General features: G+C 40.5%; 2 protein-coding genes across 3 annotated transcripts in view; one reads left to right on the top strand and one right to left on the bottom strand.

Annotated features, from left to right (window-relative positions):
- Nucleotides 1–8265, top strand: part of arsk (arylsulfatase family, member K) — a 53285-nt gene extending 45020 nt beyond the window's left edge. The window contains exon 8 of the mRNA XM_048528390.2: nucleotides 4356–8265. Coding sequence (XP_048384347.2) covers nucleotides 4356–4636 — 281 coding nt within the window. The 3' untranslated portion in view covers nucleotides 4637–8265. The remainder of the gene's footprint in view (nucleotides 1–4355) is intronic.
- Nucleotides 501–13465, bottom strand: LOC125451354 (probable G-protein coupled receptor 150). Of its 2 annotated transcripts, none has more exons than XM_048528391.2 (2): nucleotides 11906–13465; nucleotides 501–1203 (listed from the first exon to the last, which is right to left on the bottom strand). In XM_048528391.2, exon 1 carries the CDS (start codon nucleotides 13390–13392, stop codon nucleotides 12145–12147), a length of 1248 nt encoding a protein of 415 aa, XP_048384348.2. In that variant the 5' UTR covers nucleotides 13393–13465; the 3' UTR covers nucleotides 501–1203; nucleotides 11906–12144. The 2 variants fall into 2 exon arrangements, with proteins under 2 accessions (XP_048384348.2, XP_048384349.2); XM_048528392.2 differs by lacking the exon at nucleotides 501–1203 and adding an exon at nucleotides 4002–5791.
- Nucleotides 13466–20194: the final 6729 nt, after the last annotated feature.

The raw sequence follows: 20194 nt of genomic DNA, 5'->3' as shown, positions 1-20194 counted from the left end.
GAATGATCTTAAAGGGTTGGATTTTCTTTGTGTGCATGTGTTTTACAAGCCACAAACCTTTGCACAAAGAGAACAGATACAACAACAAGCTGGTCAGCAGGTCCACCTTTGCTGGTTAAAACCTCCTCTCGATCTCATTCATCACATGCATTCTCCGTAACTACTCACCCAATATTTACCAAATACCCAGTCCTCAAATTCCATTTTAACCTTTTATGAAATATACTAACATTAATACTGGGAAACAGTTCCAATATGTGGGAAGAAAGCAGAAATTTTGCAATACTTATAATCATTCTTGGGTGAAGGGAGCACCTAATGTGACAAAACTAATTTGCATTTAAACTCAATAAAGCATTCATACTAATCTCAGTTTTCTCTTTGAGACCCTTTGAGAAGAAAATGACCCAAGTCTCAATTTCAAAACAAACTCAATGAATGAGTGCAGCTAGTTGGATTCTTTTCATGTTAAATGCAGATTCTTGTTTTAATAAGCCAGAGCTATCATGTGTTTAAATTACAGTCCGAAAGTATCATCACACAGGTTGACTGGACACTTTAACATTGTTTATTTCATTATCATGTTTTCTTGAAAAGGACTGTAATATATATGAACAATTGAACAACATTGGTGAATACAACAGTCACTTTATCTTTATAGGCATGATCCCTATCGTGGATCACTTTGTTAAAAGCACATTTGCATCCAGATGAAAATTCAACCCAAGAAGTCAAACAAAATTGCCTAGAAAAGAAGCATCCATATGTTCAGCTATTGAAAAGGCTCAGGGAACAGTGATCCAGTACCCTAAGGAAAAATAGACTGCCCTGGGTCTTTGCTGCTGAAGAAATTGACATGTTTGAAATGACAGAATATTCCAACAAATTGGATCCAGTTAATCTTTTCTAGCACATGCAGATTTTAAACAAGGCACAAAATTTACAAATATAGCCAAATGCAAGAGAAGCTTTCTTTCAGAATAAAAAAAATTAGATCGGATGTGAACTTGTCATTAGCAGAGGTGCTGGCTCAGATTTTGCTGGAGCAGGATTGCTTGCAAGATTCATTTGTTTGATTCATCATCCATGTTTAGGCTTGAAAATCTTTTACTCACAAGGTTGCTGGAATTGCAGACTGTTACTAGTACAACTGATGAGCACGAAAGTGAACGAGAAGGTTTGAATCCAATAACAAATCAGGTACTGAAAGAGAATCAAAGAAAGAAAAAGATTGGATAAAGGGTTGGGGGAGAAAAAGACAAAGAAAAATCTCAACAATGTCAGATTGGAAAATGTATAATTTGGTAATCTTTTAAAATATTTCAAAACCTAAAAGAATTAAAGTCCACACATTTAATTGTTATTTTCTGGGCAAGACATCCATTCCAGTGGATTTCAATATGCAACCTGACCTGGTTCTTGTCCATTAATAGGATTTGTGGTTATTAGAAATGTACAGTGGGAAAATTGTGTACAAGAGGCAGTGGAGTTTAATTCATTATGGAAATGTGTGCATCTTTAGCAAGGCCAGCATTTTTTGCCCATTCTTAAAGCAGTGAGCTGCCTTCTTGAGTAAATGCACTTAATTTGGTCCATTTCAGGTATCCAATTTGGTTATTTTTAGTGTTGCTGGGAATATGTTTCCATGGCAGGCTTGTGTGTTGTTTGGAGGTAAGCCTTTGCAGATTGGGGTGTTCCTTTGCATCTGCTATCTTTCTCATGTTGCCATTAGTGGGGGTGGGGGGCCACTGATCTGGCAGTTGCATTAGAGAGATGTCTGGTGAGTTGCTGAAGTTCACTGTTGCTACTGAGCCAGTTAATTGCCAATTAAACAAGCTACTTTGGCCTGATGGTGTTGAGCTGCATCAGCTGCAGTCATCCATGCAGCTGAATTGTGCCTTTTAGGTGATAGACGTGTCAGGAGGGAAGTTGCTAACCTTGGAATTCCCAACCTCTGACCTGCTCGGATATTCAAAGTACTTATATAGTCGGTCCAATTGGATATATGCAATTCAGTGAACTAAAGGCCTTTGCCTGCCTGAAACTGATATAATATTTGGCTGATAAGTCTCTTCACTATTTATTAACGTATCTTGGTTGTAGACATACTCGCTGAGCCAGTGGACTTGGCTGCAAACATTTCATCACCCTGCTAGGTATCATCGCCAGTGCGCCTCTGGTGAAGCATTGGAATTTTGTCCTGCTTGTTATTTATATGCCTTGGTTTGCTGGGGTGGTTGGTATTGCTTCCAATTCTGTTTCTCAGCAGTTTGTGCACAGTGTATAATTCAATTTGCTTGTTGATGGCATTCCAGTTAGAATACCAGGCCTCCAGGAATTCCCTGGTGTGGCTCTGTTTGGCTTGTGCAATTAAGGGTGTGTTGTCCTAGTCAAATTCATGACCCTTGTTGTCTGTTTAGTGAGACAAGTGAGAATTGGTCTCTTGTGTGACTATAAAGGGTCTAGACCCAAAACGTCAGCTTTTGTGCTCCTGAGATGCTGCTTGGCCTGCTGTGTTCATCCAGCTCCACACTTTGTTATCTTGGATTCTCCAGCATCTGCAGTTCCCTTTATCTCTTGTGTAACTAGTTGGTGTTTGTGTTCTGGATGTGAGTTTGTTCGCTGAGCTGTTTGTGTATCCGGTTTGGTCTATGTATCGTTTCTCACAGTCCTTGCATGGTATTGTGTATATTACACTGGTTTTTCTGATCTTGGGTATGGGATGTTCATCAGTAGGTGTCATAGGGTGATTGTTGGTTTGTAGGCTACTCTGATACCTAGGGGTCTGAAATGTCCTTGATGTACAGTTGGGTGATTTAGTGAGTCTGGCTGTGTTGCGTCTTCCTGTTGTGGTCTGCTTCGGAGGTAACAGCAGATTGTGCTTTTCGGGTATCCATTCCTTTTGAAGACTCCATATAGGTGCTTGTGTTCTGCTTTGCGTAGTTCCAGGTGGCTGCAATGTTTTGTGGCTTGTTTAAGTAGAGTCCTGACACCGCTCCATTTGTGCGTGTTGAGGTGGTTGCTAGTGTAATTGAGTAGCTGGTTGTTCGTGTATGGTCCTTCGATATACGCTAGTCTGGATTTCCTGTTGTTTTTGCATTCTGCCATTAAGCCCAGGAAGAGTAGTCAGTTATTGTTCTCTTTTTGTAAATTTTATCCTGGTAAGGATGTTGTTTATGTGTCATAGGTTTCTTCCAGTTTTGTGAGCTTAATAATCATGAAGGTGTCATCTACATATCAGGCTGAAAGTTCTGTTTGTATAGTAGGGAGCACAGTCTGTTCTAACCTTTTGCTTTACCGCTTCTGCAATCAGTCCCAATATTGGGGATCCCGGTGATGTTCTGTTGATTTGTTTGTATATGCTATTGTTGAAGGTGAAGTGGGTTATGAGGCACAGATCTAGTAGTTTCATTGTGGTGTCCTTTTATTGATGATGTTGTGTGACAACTTGATTTGTCCAATAGCGTGGCAATTGTCTCTTTGGCTAGGTCAATGTTTTTGGATCTAAATAGTGTTGTTACGTTGAAGGATATCATTATCTCATCCTCTTCTATCCTGGTATCTTTGGAATGAGTGGATGGAGTGGGTAGTGTTGTCCACCTAAGTATTTTAATTTCTGTTGTAGTTCTTTGGCAAGTCTGTACATTGGTGTGCCTGGTAGTGAGACAATGGGTCTGAGAGGGACCTACAGTTTGTGTACCTTGGGAAGTCCTTATCCAAAACCAGTGTAATATACAGAATACCATTGGAAGGACTGTGAGAAACTTACATAGGCCAAACCAGAAGAAAACTGACAATACAGATACATGAACATCAACTAGCCATCAAGAGACACGACCAGTTCTCACTTGTCTCACTACACGTGGACAACAAGTCACACAAATTTGACTGGGACAACACATCCATAATGGCACAAGCCAAATAGAGACTCGCCAAGGAATCCCTGGAGGCCTGGTATTGTAACCGGAACTCCATCAACAAACGCATTGAATAAGACCCTGTGTACAAACCACTGAGAAACAGAACCCGAAATTATACCAACCGCCGCAGCAAACCTAGGCATATAAATAACAAGCGGAACAGAACACCAATGCTTCACTGGAGGCGCACTGACAATGTTACCTAAACAGGGTGATGAAACGTCTGCAACGAAACCCACTGGCTCAGCGAGTATGTCTACAACCTCATCCATAACCCAAGTTACAAACCTTCTCAAAAATATTAAAGAATCTTTATCCACAGTCTTTCTGACATAAAGCCGAGATTATTTTCTGTTTATGATGGTGTCTATCCTTATGTTGTAAAGTTACTTTTAGAAAGATTTGTGTTGACAGCATTTTTCTACCTTTCTCCAGATCTATCAGCTGATCCAGATGAAATGGAAAATGTGGCTACTAAGTATTCAGAAATTACAAGTGTTCTTGACAAAAAACTTCGCACCATACTAAACTACCCAGAAGTGTCCAATACTGTTCATCAATACAACAAACTTCAATTTGTCAAATGGAAAAGAAGTCTAGGAAGGAATTACACACATGTTATTGCCAATCTCAGATGGCATCGGGACTGGCAAAAGGATCCTGCAACTTATCAAAATGCTATTAAAAAGTGGTTGTATTCGGCTGCTAGAGCGTAGCCTTGCATATATTGTACTTTCCACCCTTGAACTCTTAAGTACAATGTTTCCCAAGGTTCCATTCCTTGGCTGCCTCCTCGTCAACATACTGCTGCTGCTCATAGACATGTGCAAATGTAAACCAGCATCCGCAATATTCTTTTAATTCTTTCATTTGACCTCAGAGTCTCTGTCAAGCCCAGCATTTGTTGCTCATCCATAATTGTCCTGGAGAAGATAGTGATGAGATGGTTTCTTGAACAGCTACAGTTCATCTGGTGCAGGTACATCATAGTGTTGTTAGGACAGGAGTTCCAGGATTTTGCCTCAGCAAGAGTGAAGTAGTGGCAATTGTTCCAAGCTGGAATGGTGTAGTTTGAAGGGAAATCTTCGAGGTGGAGATGTTGCCATGGATCTGCTGCCTTTGTATTAGGTGATAGATGTTGAGACTTTGGAAGTTGCCTGAAGGAGGCTTGTTGATCTGCCCCTGTGTCTCTTCCACATCATACACACTGCTGTCAGGGTGCCTTAGTAGTGGAGGAAATTAATGTTTTAACATGGTCGGTATAGTGCTGATGGAATGGGCTGCTTTGTCCTGGATGGTGTCAAACTGCTAACGTTGTTGACCAAATTAAGAGACGTAGGTATTTCTTAATCAAATGCCAATCACATGCAAAACATGAATCAACCAAGTCAATAAAATATTCAACTAAATAGCCAAAGGATGAATATGAATAAAATAAATCTGTAATCAAACTGTGTAGGTCAAACTGCTCTGTTGTCTACTGGGTGTTGACATATGTGGGTGATATTTCAGCTCGAGATGTAGTGCAGTACAAAACTGTTTGGTTAATTCCTAGAGCCAGTGGTATCAATATCATTGCAACAGGTTATCTGGTCATTATGACATTGCCTGAGTAAATTTCTATTTTCAAATATGATGCCTTGTTTGCTACTTTATAGCATTGAATACATGTCAGAATTATTTAATTGTCACAAGCAAATTTAAAGATCTTGAAGTCATGAGAGGCACTAGGGAAATAAAAGTTCTTCTTTTAACTGCTTTTGAAAATGGCTTTGTTGTATCCAGTTGTCATCAATGTTTTCCACACCTGGAAGGAGGTGTCTGAGAAGTGATCCTTTAAAATTTATGTGAAGTGGATGAAATGAGAACAGCTGAAATTGAATTAGACAATTGATTCAAAATTAATTTTGGACAAATAACAAAATGCTTCTAACAGAGTGAACATCATATGGGATGAATTTGTAGAAATAGCATAGAGCGAACAAATCAGTCATAGCTCCCAGATAAGCTATTGAAAGAAAACTCCTTGAAGATACGTGTATAGAGGAGTTGGTCAGGCCTCTGGATTTGTAGTTATTGTTCCATTCCATTTGCTTTGCTCCATATTCCATAATATTGCTGTTTTAACAAAAACAGATTAATCTGGAAATTGAAATTAACTATTGATCTAGCATCACACATGCCTTTCTGGTAGCTGATTCCATGCTTAAAACACAGTTTCTATGTAGAGGTATGTCCTAACTTCACTTGTAACTCCTGACACTGCTACCAGCAACATAGTTTCTCTCTAACTGCTAAAAACATGAAAACTTCAATTTGGTCACTCAGAGTCTTCTAAATTCCAGGGAATACAACCTTACTTTATGCCTATTCTCCCAATTTTAAATTATAAGGAGAGATTATACAAACTTGTCATTTCTATGGAGCATTCAATTAATGTTTTTTTTAATGTCTTTATATCTGATTGTAAATTCTTTATTCTGGTGGATCTCCTCCTCACACTAAGAACTTCCCAGCAAAAACTGCTCATAACTTTTCATGGGAGAGGTAGAGTAAGTGGTTACGTTACTGGACTACAAATCCAGAAGTCTGACCAACTCTTCTGTATGGCTATCCTCCAGGAGTCCTCTTTCAATCATTAATCTGGGAACAATGAATGATAACAATGGTAGAAGTGGAGACTTGATATCTCCATTATCATGAAGCACACTCAATATTATTTTGGCGAGAGTTTGATTAATATCTGTTTATGACCATGAAACACTGTGATGCAAGAACAATGTATTCCAAAAGAAGTTGTTCCTAGGATTACTTGGGATTTGTCCTTGGGCCTCATTGCTAATGGGATATGGTATTTAATAAGGTAGTGCAAGGAACTAAAGAGCTCCTTTGTCACTAAGATTAAGACCATCCATTCTGCTTCCACAATCATGCTCATACCCTTCCTCAACAAGTTTTCTTCATGCCCTCTTCCTTGCAACCGTGGCTTCTCTTGTATCTACATTCTTGGTCTCTTGAGTTCACCTTCTCGATGACCCGCCTCCTTCCTCCTTTTTCCTAGATAATTTACTCTGTTAAATCTGTCAGCATTATTTTTCCCTCTCAAAGTAAACCTCATTATACCTCTGTCCTTCCAGCCTCTAAATCTGAAGTCCTTTAACGTGTCACTTCACAAATCTGCCCATCTTTGACTTAATTCCATATTTTAATGATTCTAAACTGTCACAAATTGCATCCTGGGTGACTGGTGGTGGAGGATTCCTCCTAATCCTTCTTGATCTCTGCCACCTGTCTTACACAATTTGTCATGATGTTCTGTTCAAATATCTCTGCTCCATTGGCCAGAATTCCAGCATCTAGATCCATTCTTAAATATCCAAATGTTGTTAAAGAATCTCATGGAGTAACTCTTTCCTCACCGCAAGCAATCATTTGTGGATTCCTCAAAGGAACTTTCCTTAGCCCAGCCCAATTTCTTATCTACATGTTGCCTCACAACTAATGTTGAAAAGCACAACACATTTCCACATGTATCCTGAGAATAGTTAACTCAACCTCCAATACCAGCTCCGTAATCGTCTGCCCTCCTCCCCTCCCACCTCGACCTCCAGTCCCCAATATCTAGCCCCAGATAAGTTGTCATTTTCTCCAATTAAACATCGCCAAAACCAAAATCATTGTCTTTTCCACTTAAAAAAGATTATGTAATGGTTAGAGTTTTGTTAACCTCTGATGTCCATGACTCTGAATTTATTGATTTACTGTGGTATGCATACATGGCTATTTTACAGCATGACTTTAATTTATTAATATTGACTTCTAAGAATTACTGTTTTTAAATCATGATATTTTGATACCATAGTTGTTCTAGTCTAACTTTTGTTTATTCCATGCATCTTTAATCACTGCTGTGTTTATCGGAAGTTTTGTTCACTGTTTCAAAATGTATTGTCATCGTTGCTTGCAATAACATGAAATATTCCTAGGTCTATTTCCTGTGCATGAGGCCATTGATGATTAACTAGTATGTTGTCAAAATTAACCGGAGAGACAAATTCCAGCTACAGGGTTTCCTAGTTGGATGGACGCTTCCACCAGCTCAAGATTATGTATACTTCGGTAAAATGGCTCTGCACTGTATTTCCATCCACATTGATCTGTGAAAAATGTTAATATTAGAAGGTGCAACTTGATTAACACAGCCACAAAATTTACAGTTTTTAAGATTTGTAGAGTCATGGAAGAGTTAGCAGACTTGCTTGCCAAGCTGGTGTGTTTGGTTGCAGACGTTTTGTCACCCTGCTAGGTAACATTGCCAGTGCACCTCTGGTGAAGTGTTGGTGTTCTGTCCCACTTGTTACTTATTTGCCTCAGCTTGCTGGGGTGGTTGGTATTACTTCCGGTTTTGTTCTTCAGTGGTTTGAACTAGACCCAATATACAATTTTCCAGTCGTGAACCACTTCAACGCCCCCTCCCACACCTTGGACAACATGTCCATCCTGGGCCTCCTCCAGAGCCACAACAATGCCACCCTAAGGTTGCAGGAACAGCATCTCATATTTCACTTGGGAATCCTGTAGCCCAATGGTATCAATGTGGATGTCACAAGCTTCAAAATCTCCCCGCCCCTGACCGCATCCCAAAACCAGCCCAGCTTGACCCTACCTACCTAACTTGTCTGTCCTTTCTCCCACCTATCCACTCCTCCCACCTTAACACCCATCCCCACCTCCTACCTACCAGCCTCATCCCCGCCACCCTGACCTGTCCGTCTTCCTTGGACTGACCAACCCCCATCCTAACTCCCCAACTTTACTGGCTCCATCCCCGTCTCCTTGACCTGCCCGTCTTCTCTCCACCTATCTGCTCCTTTTATCCATCTTCCATCTGCGTCCCCCTCTCTTTCTCTCTCTCTCTCTCTTTAATTCAGAACCCTCTTCCCCTCCCCCATTTCTGAAGAAGGGTCCAGACTTGAAACGTCAGTTTTCCTGCTCCTCTGATGCTGCTTGACCTGCTGTGTTCATCCTGCTCTACACCTTGTTATCCCAGTATATGACGTGTATGGTAACGGAGTTTCGATTGGAATGCCAGGCCTCCAGGAATTCCCAGCATGTCTCTGTTTGGCTTGTGCTATTATGGATGTGTTGTCCCAGTCAAATTTGTGTCCTTTATTATCTGTGTGTATTGAGACCAGTAAGAATTGGTTCATGTATCCTTATTGCTAGTTTTCTTCCTCTGCGAACACCAACTAGCCACCAAGGGACACAATCAATTCTCCCAGGTTTCAATACACACGGATAATAAAGGACACAAATTTGACTGGGACAACACATCCATAATAGCACAAGCCAAACAGAGACATGCTAGGGAATTCTTGGAGGCCTGACATTCCAACCAAAACTCCGTTAACAAACACATTGTATATTGGGTCCAGTTCAAACTACCGAAGAACAAAACCAGAAATAATATGAAACACCCCAGCAAACTGAGGCAAATAAGTAACAAGTGGGACAGAACACTACCGCATCACTGGAGGCGCACTGATGATGTCATCTAGCAGGGTGACAAAATGTCTGCAATCAAACACACCGGCTCAGCAAGCAAGTCTGCAACCACCACCACAAAATATCAATTGACATAATTGTTGGTAAAGAAAAAATACCTCAAGATATAAAGCGGGATATGCTGATGTGCTAGCCATGCTTCACACAAAACGTAAGCTTTGTTGCATTTTTCAGAAATTATGATTTCTCTTCTTGTCAAATATCACTGTAATCTAGCAGCATGTAGTAGGTCATGTCATGAACTTTGCTCATGTAATGAAAATTGTTGTCAAGAATATAAACTCAATTCAGGTACTCTTGTGTAAAGCCTTACTTGACAAACTAGATGCTGCCTCTGTTGAACTAATCCTCCATGCTGATTAAGTCAAGGAATGTGTCTACAGAGATTTTAAGATTGGATGTTGGAAATCACCACTTTGCATACTTCATTCCTTGATTTAAGAAACGAGCTGTTAGACTATATGTGGTTGCTTGACTTACTTAACACACATAATGCCAAAACTGAATGAGCTGAACTATGAACTGAGTTCAACAGTGATATATATCTGATCAGTGCTGTTAACACATTCAAATTAAAACTGGGCCTCTGGTCCTCCCACTTAAATAAGTGAAATGTTGCAACATTCCCAAGTCTAGACTAAATGCCAGAAAAAAATTCAAAGACAAATAATAATTTTGACCAGAAAGCCTATGTGCACAGCTGAGAAAGTTAGCAGTGGAGTTCAATGGGTTGTTTTCAGGAATTAGTTATGATGGAACAAACAGTTCCTCAAGTAGACATTGATGGGTTGGCTATTGGGCATTTAATTCACAAAGCAATGGAGTTGATATGGAGATAATTAATATGCAAAATTACATTGAAAGTCAGTGATTTTTGGAGACTCCGGGAAAAATATCCCCATCTTCATCCTGTACTTTTAAGGTGAAAGCTTATTTTGACTCTAATTACCTCTACCAGACAGCGAGTCCAAATATCACAAAAATCTTAACAGACACGCATTTGATGTAGTTGTATTATTTGCAGTCTCAAGCTACAACCCAGGCTTCAACACACTGGCAGATAATAGGCAGTCATACTGAGACATGGTGAGCAGAGGGCAAAGTGAGGAAGTATATGTGCTCGATTTTAGATTTATACAATACTAAAAATCTTTGTTTTCTTTAGCGCAGATCTTGAGTTACACTTAAATTTTTTTAAAAATCTTGTGCTCAAAACATTTCGAGACTACTGCCATAATGGGTCAATGAATCGTGCATGCAATTAATTAGACCTGCATGTGCTTATTTAATGTGTTTACATCTTGTGCGATAAGTCACTGAACGTGAGAGTTGAAATCAGCCTTTAAAGGATTCAAATGAACCATGCAAAGAACTACCCAACACCTACTTAGAAGCAAAAACAAATTGCTGGAAAAGCTCAGCAGGTCTTGCAGCATCAGCCCGTCTGCACTTTTTTTCAGTTAAGCTTGTGGAAACATTTAAGTGTCTTAGCGGTCATGACAGGGTAGATCTACATTTCCTCTTGGGAGACTGTCTAAGACGAGAGTGCAACATCTGAGTAAAGAGTCATCCAGAAAGTAGTAATCTGGAATTCTTAGCCACTGAGGAATAAGTGACTGAGAACTTATTGAAGGAAGTAATTTCTAAATTATTAGAGGAATTGAGTTATGGAGAATATCTGGACTTGAGGAATATCAGATCACCCATAATCTGATTGAGTCAGTTTTACCATTCAATGGGTTGAATGACCAGCTTCTGTTCCTATAAATTATGGTCTACTTCTGTATCTTCTTCTCCAATCTGGTAGACCTAAATAAGGAAGCATGTTAGAATAATGAATTTAAAAAATTCTAACTACAAAACCTGAAGAAGTGAGATTTTGCAGTTGTAATGTTGATTCTAAATGGCAGAGAGTTTAGTTAGCGATAATTAAAGCTTATCATAATAAGTACTCAAGATTTGAAATAGCTTGGCTTAGCTCTCTGTGGTGAGATAGCTTAGCTGTGATAACTTCATTCTGCTCCATCGCGCTGAATAGCGACCAAGAAAGGAAAACGAGGCTTTTAGATTCAAAAAGTGGACTGCTACATCTCCAACAGCAACTTTTTTGTTTTCTGAATTTAATTGCGTATCTTACCGCACCCGTATTAACCAGAGCAACGGTGAACTGCGTTTTTGTTGTTATTTTTGGCAGCAATTGTGAGTCGATATGAATGTTTTGAAACTTCGCCAATCTACATTTAAACAGTGCATACAATTTGAATAAAACCGTGTAATTCAGATATAAGCGGCATTGTTTCCTTAGATTATTGTCAGATTTTTTTGTTGGAAAGCATGCGGCCTGAGAAGATTTGTTTCGAATCCTCCCTTTTCTTTTACATTCGGGGCCCAATTCAAAACGTGAAATATGCGACTGTTACCTGAAGCCGAAGAAAAGTATTAAAATGTGGCACAGAGATTCACAGACTTTAATGCTGCAGGAAACGAACGACACCAGATCCATTTGCAGGGGTTCCCAGCCTTGGAAGTTGAACGGATAATGCCGATTGTCAGGGAAAACGAAGTTTTTAATAATCGAGGGTTTTACTCTGTTTCATCGTCATCTTACCCGGAAGAATGTAAAGGGTTCTGTAGAAATAGTTGACATATTTTGAGAATATTAATAACAATGATTACTGTCAGCAGTGGAGCGTGATGCCGGTTGGGCAATGCGCTCTTCAGACAGAACTCCCTCAGGATATGAGCTCCCTCTTGAGACACAAGAATCTGGCAGAGGGGGTTGTATGGATGATGTAGTGGTCGCGTTAGGCTGCTCTACTCGTTTGCCAATTGCGCACAGTTCCCTGTGAAATGTGTTCTCTCTGTAATCTTTCAGACAGGTGAAACAGACGCTCTTCTCCAGTCGTCTGAAGTAAACATTGTTGGTTTTGAAGAACAGATAGACATATGGGTTGCCAGCACTGTTGGAAACCACAAAGATTCCCAAAACTGTAATCACCTTGATGTCTGTTTCAGTGATGGTCCCGAAGGCAACTTTCATCTCTATCACAAAATAAGGTAGCCGGCAGATTATAAAGAATATGATCATGACCAAAGTCATCTTTAGAGTCTTCACTTTGGCTCTTGGAATGGAGCAGTTGGTACCGACAATTTGGACCTTTCTCTGTTGCTTTTGGTCAACATTTTCACTAGCTTGGCAGTCTCCGATGTGCTGCTTCTGCCTCCAAATGGTCCAGAGGATGCTGGTGTACGCCACACACAGGGTGCAAAAGGGAGCCAAAAACATAGTAACAGCTCCAAATATGATATATAGCTGGAAGTGCCATTTGGAAAGGTATCCAAATACGCTCAGACATTTCTCCCTGCCTTCCTGTGCTGTCAGTTTGAAAACAAAGGCTTGCGGAATTGACAGCACGAAAGCACTGATCCAAATGATAGCAGTCAAGATCCTGGTCGGGAGAGGAGATGCCAGCGGGTTGACTATTATCTGGTGCCGTTCCAAAGCGACAATGACAATGATGCCGGAAGAAGCAATCAGTCCAAAAGCCTGGAAAACTTTCAACATTTTGCACGCGACATCTCCAGCCTGCCACTCTTGTTCCAGCACCTCCTGGATGATCTGAGCCAACAAGAGCAGGACAGAGACACACAGGTCTGCCACGGCCAGATTACTGACCAGTTCATCCAATTTCCGCCTCCTGCTTTTGCTGCAACAGTTCCTGTGCAGCACCGCCAGGTTACCTATCAAAGCCAGGCTGAAAATCACCGTCATGGAGATTATCTTGATCTGTCTCTTGTACAACGGGAGCTCGAAAGCCTCGCTCACATTTCCCGAGGAATTTACACTCCACGCATCCAGAGAAAAGTTTCTTTCAACGAGACTGTCCAAAATCATCGCCGTCTCCATGAAAGAACACGTTATTCCTGTTAGGTTCCAGTTTCTTGCTGTTGAACCGAATGATCATTGTTTGCACTGAGGCACTTATATATCTGCACGTCATCTGCTGACAGCACCGCGTAAGTAAAGCAATGTTTTGTGTTACAAAGACAGAAATTGCAGGAAAAGCTCAGCAGGTCCGGCAGCATCCGTGCAGAGAAATCTTACTCGGAAACACAAGGTTTTGTGTTGCCAGGAGAACATCTCCGACATCCTTGTTTTCTTTCTACGCAGTTCGAAACTAACACGTACTGTTCCACCAGATCCTTTCAAAAGCAACAAACAGAAATTGAGCGGTAATCTCAGCAGTTCTGGCTGTATCTGAAGAAAGGTTATTGAACCGCAGATGTTAACTCTGCTTTCTCTCCACAGATGCAGCCAGACCTGCTGAGTTTCTACAGCAATTTGTGTTTTATTTTGTTTCTGAGCTGCAGCATCCGCAGTTCTTTGGTTTGTTTTGTATCTTTTGACATGTGAGGGTTCGATTACAGACATGACGTGGTAGTTCTATAAAGGTTCCGTATTTTTACTTCATGCTAAGACAGTTTATGTTTAAGAGTCGATCGTTGTAATGAATAATAAAACAAAACTCTGACTGAACATAGTGTGGAAATGCAAATTAGGCCTCCAAGATCTCTCAGAATTCGATATAAAGCCTTTTGAAAATCCAAACAGAGTACATGCATCAGCTCTTCACCAATTTTGTTAGTAACATCTTCAAAAAATGCCAAGTTCATCAAACATGATTCTCCATTCACAATCCTTGCTGACTATCTATGGCTTTGGAGTAGATCTGTAGCTCGATTTGTGGTTGTTGAAGTTGGTGGCTCACCAAGCGGGTTTATTGTTCCGCAGATGTTTTGTTGCAGTGTGTTGATTACTGGAGTGCCAGGCTTCTAGGAATTCTCATGCCTGTCTCCTGCCTACCTTGTCCCAGGATCTTGGTGTCGTCCCAGTTGAATTGGTGGTTCTCCTTGTCCATGTGGATTGAGATGAGTGAGTATTGGTCATGTCTTTTTGTAGCCAGTTGGTGTTCAAGTACTCTTGCTGTTAGTTTCCTTCCTGTTTGTCCAAACACTAACTGGCAAAGGAAAGGATGGTAAGGAGAAGGAACCTTGGATAACAAGACATGTGGAACATTCTAGTCTAGAGGAAGAAGGAAGCTTACTGAATGTTGAGGAAGCAAAGATCGACAGAGTTCTAGAGGGTTACAAGGTAGCCAGGAAGAAATTGAAGAATGGACTGAAGAGAGCTAGAAGGGGGCCTGAAAAAACTTGGCAGGTAGGATTAAGGAAACCCCAAGGCATGCGGAACAAGAGGATAGCCAGAACAAGGGTAGGGGCAATCAGGGGTAGTGGAAGGAACTTGTGTGTGGAGTCAGAGGAGGTAGGGGAGGTCCTTAATGAATACTTTGCTTCAGTATTCACCAGTGAGAGGGACCTTGACGTTTGTGACGACAGTGTGAAACAGGCTGATATACTCGAACAGGTTGATGTCAGGAAGAAGGATATGCTAGAAATTTTGAAAAACATGAGGATAGATAAGTCCTTTGGCCCAGATGGAGTATACCCAAGGTTGATACCAGAAGTGAGGGAAGAGTTTGCAGCGCCTTTGGCAATGATGTTTGCATCCTCACAGTCCACAGGAGTAGAACTAGATGACTGAAGGGTGACAAATGTTATTCCTTTGTTCAAGAAAGGGAATAGGAATAATCCTGGGAATTATAGACCAGTCAGTCTTACTTCTGTGGTGGGCAAATTATTTGAGAGGATTCTGAGAAGTAGTATTTATGATTATTTGGAAGAATATAGTTTGATTAGAAATAGTCAGCGTGGCTTTGTGAGGGGCAGGTCATGCCTTACAAGCCTTATTGAATTCATTGAGGATATGACAAAACACATTGGTGAAGGTAGAGCAGTGCATGTGGTCTATATGGATTTTAGCAAGGCATCTGATAAGGTTCCCCATGGTAGACTCATTCAGAAAATAAGGAGGCATGGAATTCAGGGATACTTGGCTGTCCGGATACAGAATTGCCTGTCCAATAGAAGACAGAGGGTGGTATGTATTCAGCCTGGAGCTCGGTGACCAATGGTGTTCGGCAGGGATCTGTTCTGGGACCTCTGCTGTTGGTGACCTTTGTAAATGACTTGGAAGAGGAAATGGAAGGATGGGTTAGAAAGTTTGCCGATGACACAAAGGTTCGTGGAGTTGTGGATGGTGTGGAGGACTTTTGTAGGTTGCAATGGGACATTGACAGGATGCAGGGCTGGGCAAGAAAGTGGCAGATAGAATTCAGCCCAGAAAAAGGTGAAGTGATTCATTTGGAAGGCCAAACTTGAAATGCAGAATGCAGGGTTAATGGCAGGATTCTTGGCAGTGGGAAGGAACAGAGAAATCTTGGGGTCCACATCCATAGATCCCTCAAAGTTCTATCCAAGTTGATAGGGTTGTTAAGAAGGTGTATGATGTGTTGGCTTCATTGGCAGGGGGATTGAGTTTAAGAGCCGCAAGGTTATTCTGCAGCTCTGTAAAACTCTGGTTAGACCACACTTGGAATATAGTGTTCCATTCTGGTCGCCTCATTATAGGATGTGGAAGCTTTAGAGAGGGTGCACAGGAGCTTTACCAGGATGCAGCCTGGACTGAAGGGCAGGTCTTATGAGGAAAGCTTGAGGGAGCTCAGGCTTTTCTCATTGGAGCGAAGAAGGATGAGAGGTGACTTGATGGAGGCCTACAGGATGATGAGAGGCATAGATAGAGTGAATAGTCAGAGACTTTTTTCCAGGGAGGAAATGTCTGTTATGAGGGGGCATAACTTTAAGGTGATTGGAGGAAGGTATAGGGGAGATGTCAGAGGTAGGTTCTTCACACAGAGGGTGGTGGGTGCGTGGAATGCGCTACCAGTGGTGGTAGTGGAGTCAGATACATCTGGGACATTTAGGCGACTCTTGGATGGGCACATGGATGATAGTAAAATGTAGGGTATGCAGGGCAGTTTGATCTTAGAATAGGGTAACAGGTCAGCACAACATTGTGGGCCGAAGGGCCTGTACTGTTCCATGTTCTATTGTTCTTAAGACAAACGGGTCTGTAGTTCCCTGTTTTCTCTCTCACTTACTTCTGAAATATTGGAGTGACATTTGGTACCTCTGCAGGAATCATTCCAAATCTGTACAATTTTGGAAGTTAATCATCAATATGTCAGCTATCTCCACAGCCATTTCCTTTGCCATTTTTTGATGTAGACCATCAGGTCCTGGGGATTTATCAATTTTCAGCCCCATTAATTTCATCTGCCCAATGCTAAATTCCTTCATTCCCTTGATTCCCTCTATCCACCTCGATCCATAGTGCTCGGAAATTTCTTGTATCTTCATTAATGAAAACAAACACCAAGTAATCAAGATGATACAATGTGAGGCTGGATGAACACAGCAGGCCAAGCAGCATCTCAGGAGCACAAAAGCTGACATTTCGGGCCTAGACCCTTCATCAGAGAGCCTCTGATGAAGGGTCTAGGCCCGAAACGTCAGCTTTTGTGCTCCTGAGATGCTGCTTGGCCTGCTGTGTTCATCCAGCCTCACATTGTATCATCTTGGATTCTCCAGCATCTGCAGTTCCCATTATCTCTGATACTACACCAAGTAATCAATCAGTTTTTATGCCATTTCTCTGTGCCCCATAGTAAATCCTCCAGATTCTGTCCATACTGGACCCACAATTGTTTTAGCCAATTCTTCCTTTTTATGTACATATAGAACTTCTTACATCTCATTTTTTATATTTTATGCTAGATTGCATTCCTATCCATTCTCTCTTTCCTTATCAGCTTCTAGGGCCTCTCTGAAAAACCTCTCAATCTTCAGAAATACTGCAATTCCTTTTTGTAGGCATTTTCTTTTGATTTTTATACTATCCTGAATTTCTTAGCCACAGTTGACTGACCATTGTTCAGATTTTATTCCTTTAAAAATGTATAGTCGCTGTAAATCAAGTAATAGTTCTTTAAAATCTGTCAATTGCCTATGTGCAGTCATGGCTTTGAATATATTTTCCCAATTCATCTCAGCCATGTCTTCCTTTCTTCATAGTTTCCCTCATTCACATTTAAAACACACTTTAAGAGAATTAACTACCTCACATTCTAACAGAAATGTAAAATTCTATCGTATTGTGGTTACTCATCCCTAAAGATTCTTTTACACCAAAATTGTTGGCTCTTTTTCTTTACACAATACTAGATCTTAAAATAGCGTGTCCTCTAGTTGGTCCCTTAATATGCTGATCCAGAAAACCATCCCTAACACTCTCAATAAACTCATCCTCTGCAGCTTTAGCACTCAGTTGGTTTACCCAGTCTATATGCAGACTAAAGTCACCGATGATAACTGTGCTATCCATGTTGTAAGCTTTTCTCATCTATTACATATCAGCAGTTCAGAAAAACTGCTTTAATGGATCCATTGAGTGTTGTGAATTTGGATCATGATTACTGACTATAAAGTACCTTTGGTGTAAACAGTTGAATGGGGGCAGTTTGACTCGAATTGGCCTCAGAGGACATATGGGCAACTATAGTCTTCCCAAGCTCGACGCAATTCCAATACATACACCATACATTCACAAGCTTTGGAACTATAGCCTCATGTGAGGTCTATTTTTAGACATCTAATACACATGATCCCATACGCAATTCATTGTTAAGATGGAACAATCTGATATATTTCCCCTCTTCAACATGCTCATTAAGAAATCCATTTTTGGGTTCTTCACTTCAGTCCAGCATAAGCCTACCTTCAGTCAATGTAGATTTATTTAGTTCCATGTTCTATAAGATTGCCTTGTTCAGAAATCTTGTAGATGTTTGTTACCTTGCCATTTGTTCATCTTGCAAGCCTGATGCAGAAATAAAGCTCATCAAAGCTGTACAGTGCCTGATTAGATCACTTTTTGCAGTGTATCCTGCAAACTTGCAAATAAGCCAAAGACAGCCACCTTAAGAACTGGCAAAATGCAAATAGGATTGTCCCCCAGCTGGAAGCTGCAAGATCAGTCCACAAGTGCATTCTACCTACTGTACAACTTACTGACACTGTGTATGAAGTTCAGTGTGGCGTGGTGCAAGGCCTTATATTCTAATTGGCTAATTAAATCAAACAGCATATTCCTTCAACATTTTCTAAAAGATTGAGTACCGTGTGTACTCAATCAGCCCACACAAAATCCAAAACAAAACATCTACTGTTAAATGTGATTCTGCAAATAAATTGAACTGGCTGTACTTCCTTAGTATGATAATAGCTACTCTAACAGGCAATTTAAAATAAATGGTTGTGTTTGTTTAGTGGCATACTATCAGATGTAATGACTGGTCCTCTGCAAGCAAATGAATTTGTTCAAGTTTTGCAACTATTCAAATTACCTGGAAGTTTGGGATGCCAAAAGTTCCTCATTCTTTATCCATGGCATTGCATTGGACATTATGCATCAACTTGCCGACCATTCAGCACCTTTTCTCCTGCAATATAAATTGCTGTGATCATTTGATATTTGGTATTCTTGTGTTTTCGATGCTCTTGTGGTGCAGTGGTATTTTTCCTAGTTTCGGATTCTGGTCTCAAGTCTGGTCTCGTCTCACCTGCTCCACTTCTGAATAGACTAAAAATATATATACTTGCATTCGTCCTGATGAGTGAACACCAATAGGCTTGTCTCAGTGTTGTGTTTTACTTGTTATTCAAGTTTTAAAATATTTCTTTTATTTCTTTTGTATTTCCAAAATATCTTTTGCTCTTTTTCTATAGAATTTACCCATTCTAATTTGCAAGTCTTTGTTAGACTTTATGCTGTTATTTTTCATAATCCTGCAGCTTGATTAATTGAAGAGATACACAATTGCTTATCAGTACATTATGCCTGGTTATCTCTGAGCAACTTTGTCATATTGTCCTTTCAGTGGTTTGTGGTGCAAAACATTGTTGCAATTCAACTGAGGAGGAGAGTTTTAAAACATTCATATGCCTTGCCACAGCAAATTATGACCCCTTATTGCCTAAACCTTTCTTCTGTTTTAATCAGAGCAGAATGACATACAAATGTATGAATAAGATGCCCTAATAGGCCATTCAGCTTCTCAGCCCTGCTTTCCATTTAATAAAACCATGACTGATTTGATTGTAACATCAAATCCACTTTGTCACCTATTCTGATAACCATTCAACACCTCGGTTACCACTCCTGCCTTACAAATATTCAAAGCCTCTGCCTCTGCCATCTTTTCAGAAAGAGAGCTCCAAATGCCCACAGCCTTCTGTAAGAAAAAAGTCTTTCTCTGTGTTTAATGGGGAACCCTTATTTTTAACTACTGACCCAGAATTCTACATCCTCCCATTAAAGGAAACATCATCTCTACATCTACCCTGTCAAGACCCCTCATCGAGATCTTACATATATCATTTGAGTCACCTCTTATTTTTCTAAACTCCAGTGGATACTAGCTTAGCCTGTCCAACCTTTCCTCAAACACACTCCATTCTTTGCAGGTACTAAACTGATGAACCATTTCTGAAATGCTTCCAATTTATATTTTCACATTTACTTTCCTTCAACTTCTTTCCTTATATAAGGCGGCCAATACTCCAGCCTACCCAATATGCAGCCTTACCAGAGTCCTGACTAACTGAGGCATAATCTCTCTACTTTTGTGCTCAACTCCCTTCAAAATCAATCATAACATTTTATTTGTTGCACCTGCATGACAGCTTTTTGA

Source organism: Stegostoma tigrinum, chromosome 3, assembly GCF_030684315.1.
Source record: "Stegostoma tigrinum isolate sSteTig4 chromosome 3, sSteTig4.hap1, whole genome shotgun sequence".
NCBI lineage: Eukaryota > Metazoa > Chordata > Chondrichthyes > Orectolobiformes > Stegostomatidae > Stegostoma > Stegostoma tigrinum.
Note: the sequence above shows the minus strand (reverse complement) of the source record. Positions and strands in the feature narration are given on the sequence as shown.

Coding starts and splice junctions, on each gene's coding strand:
- LOC125451354 (XM_048528391.2), bottom strand. CDS start 13,392: ATGGAGACGGCGATGATTTTGGACAGTCTCGTTGAAAGAAACTTTTCT.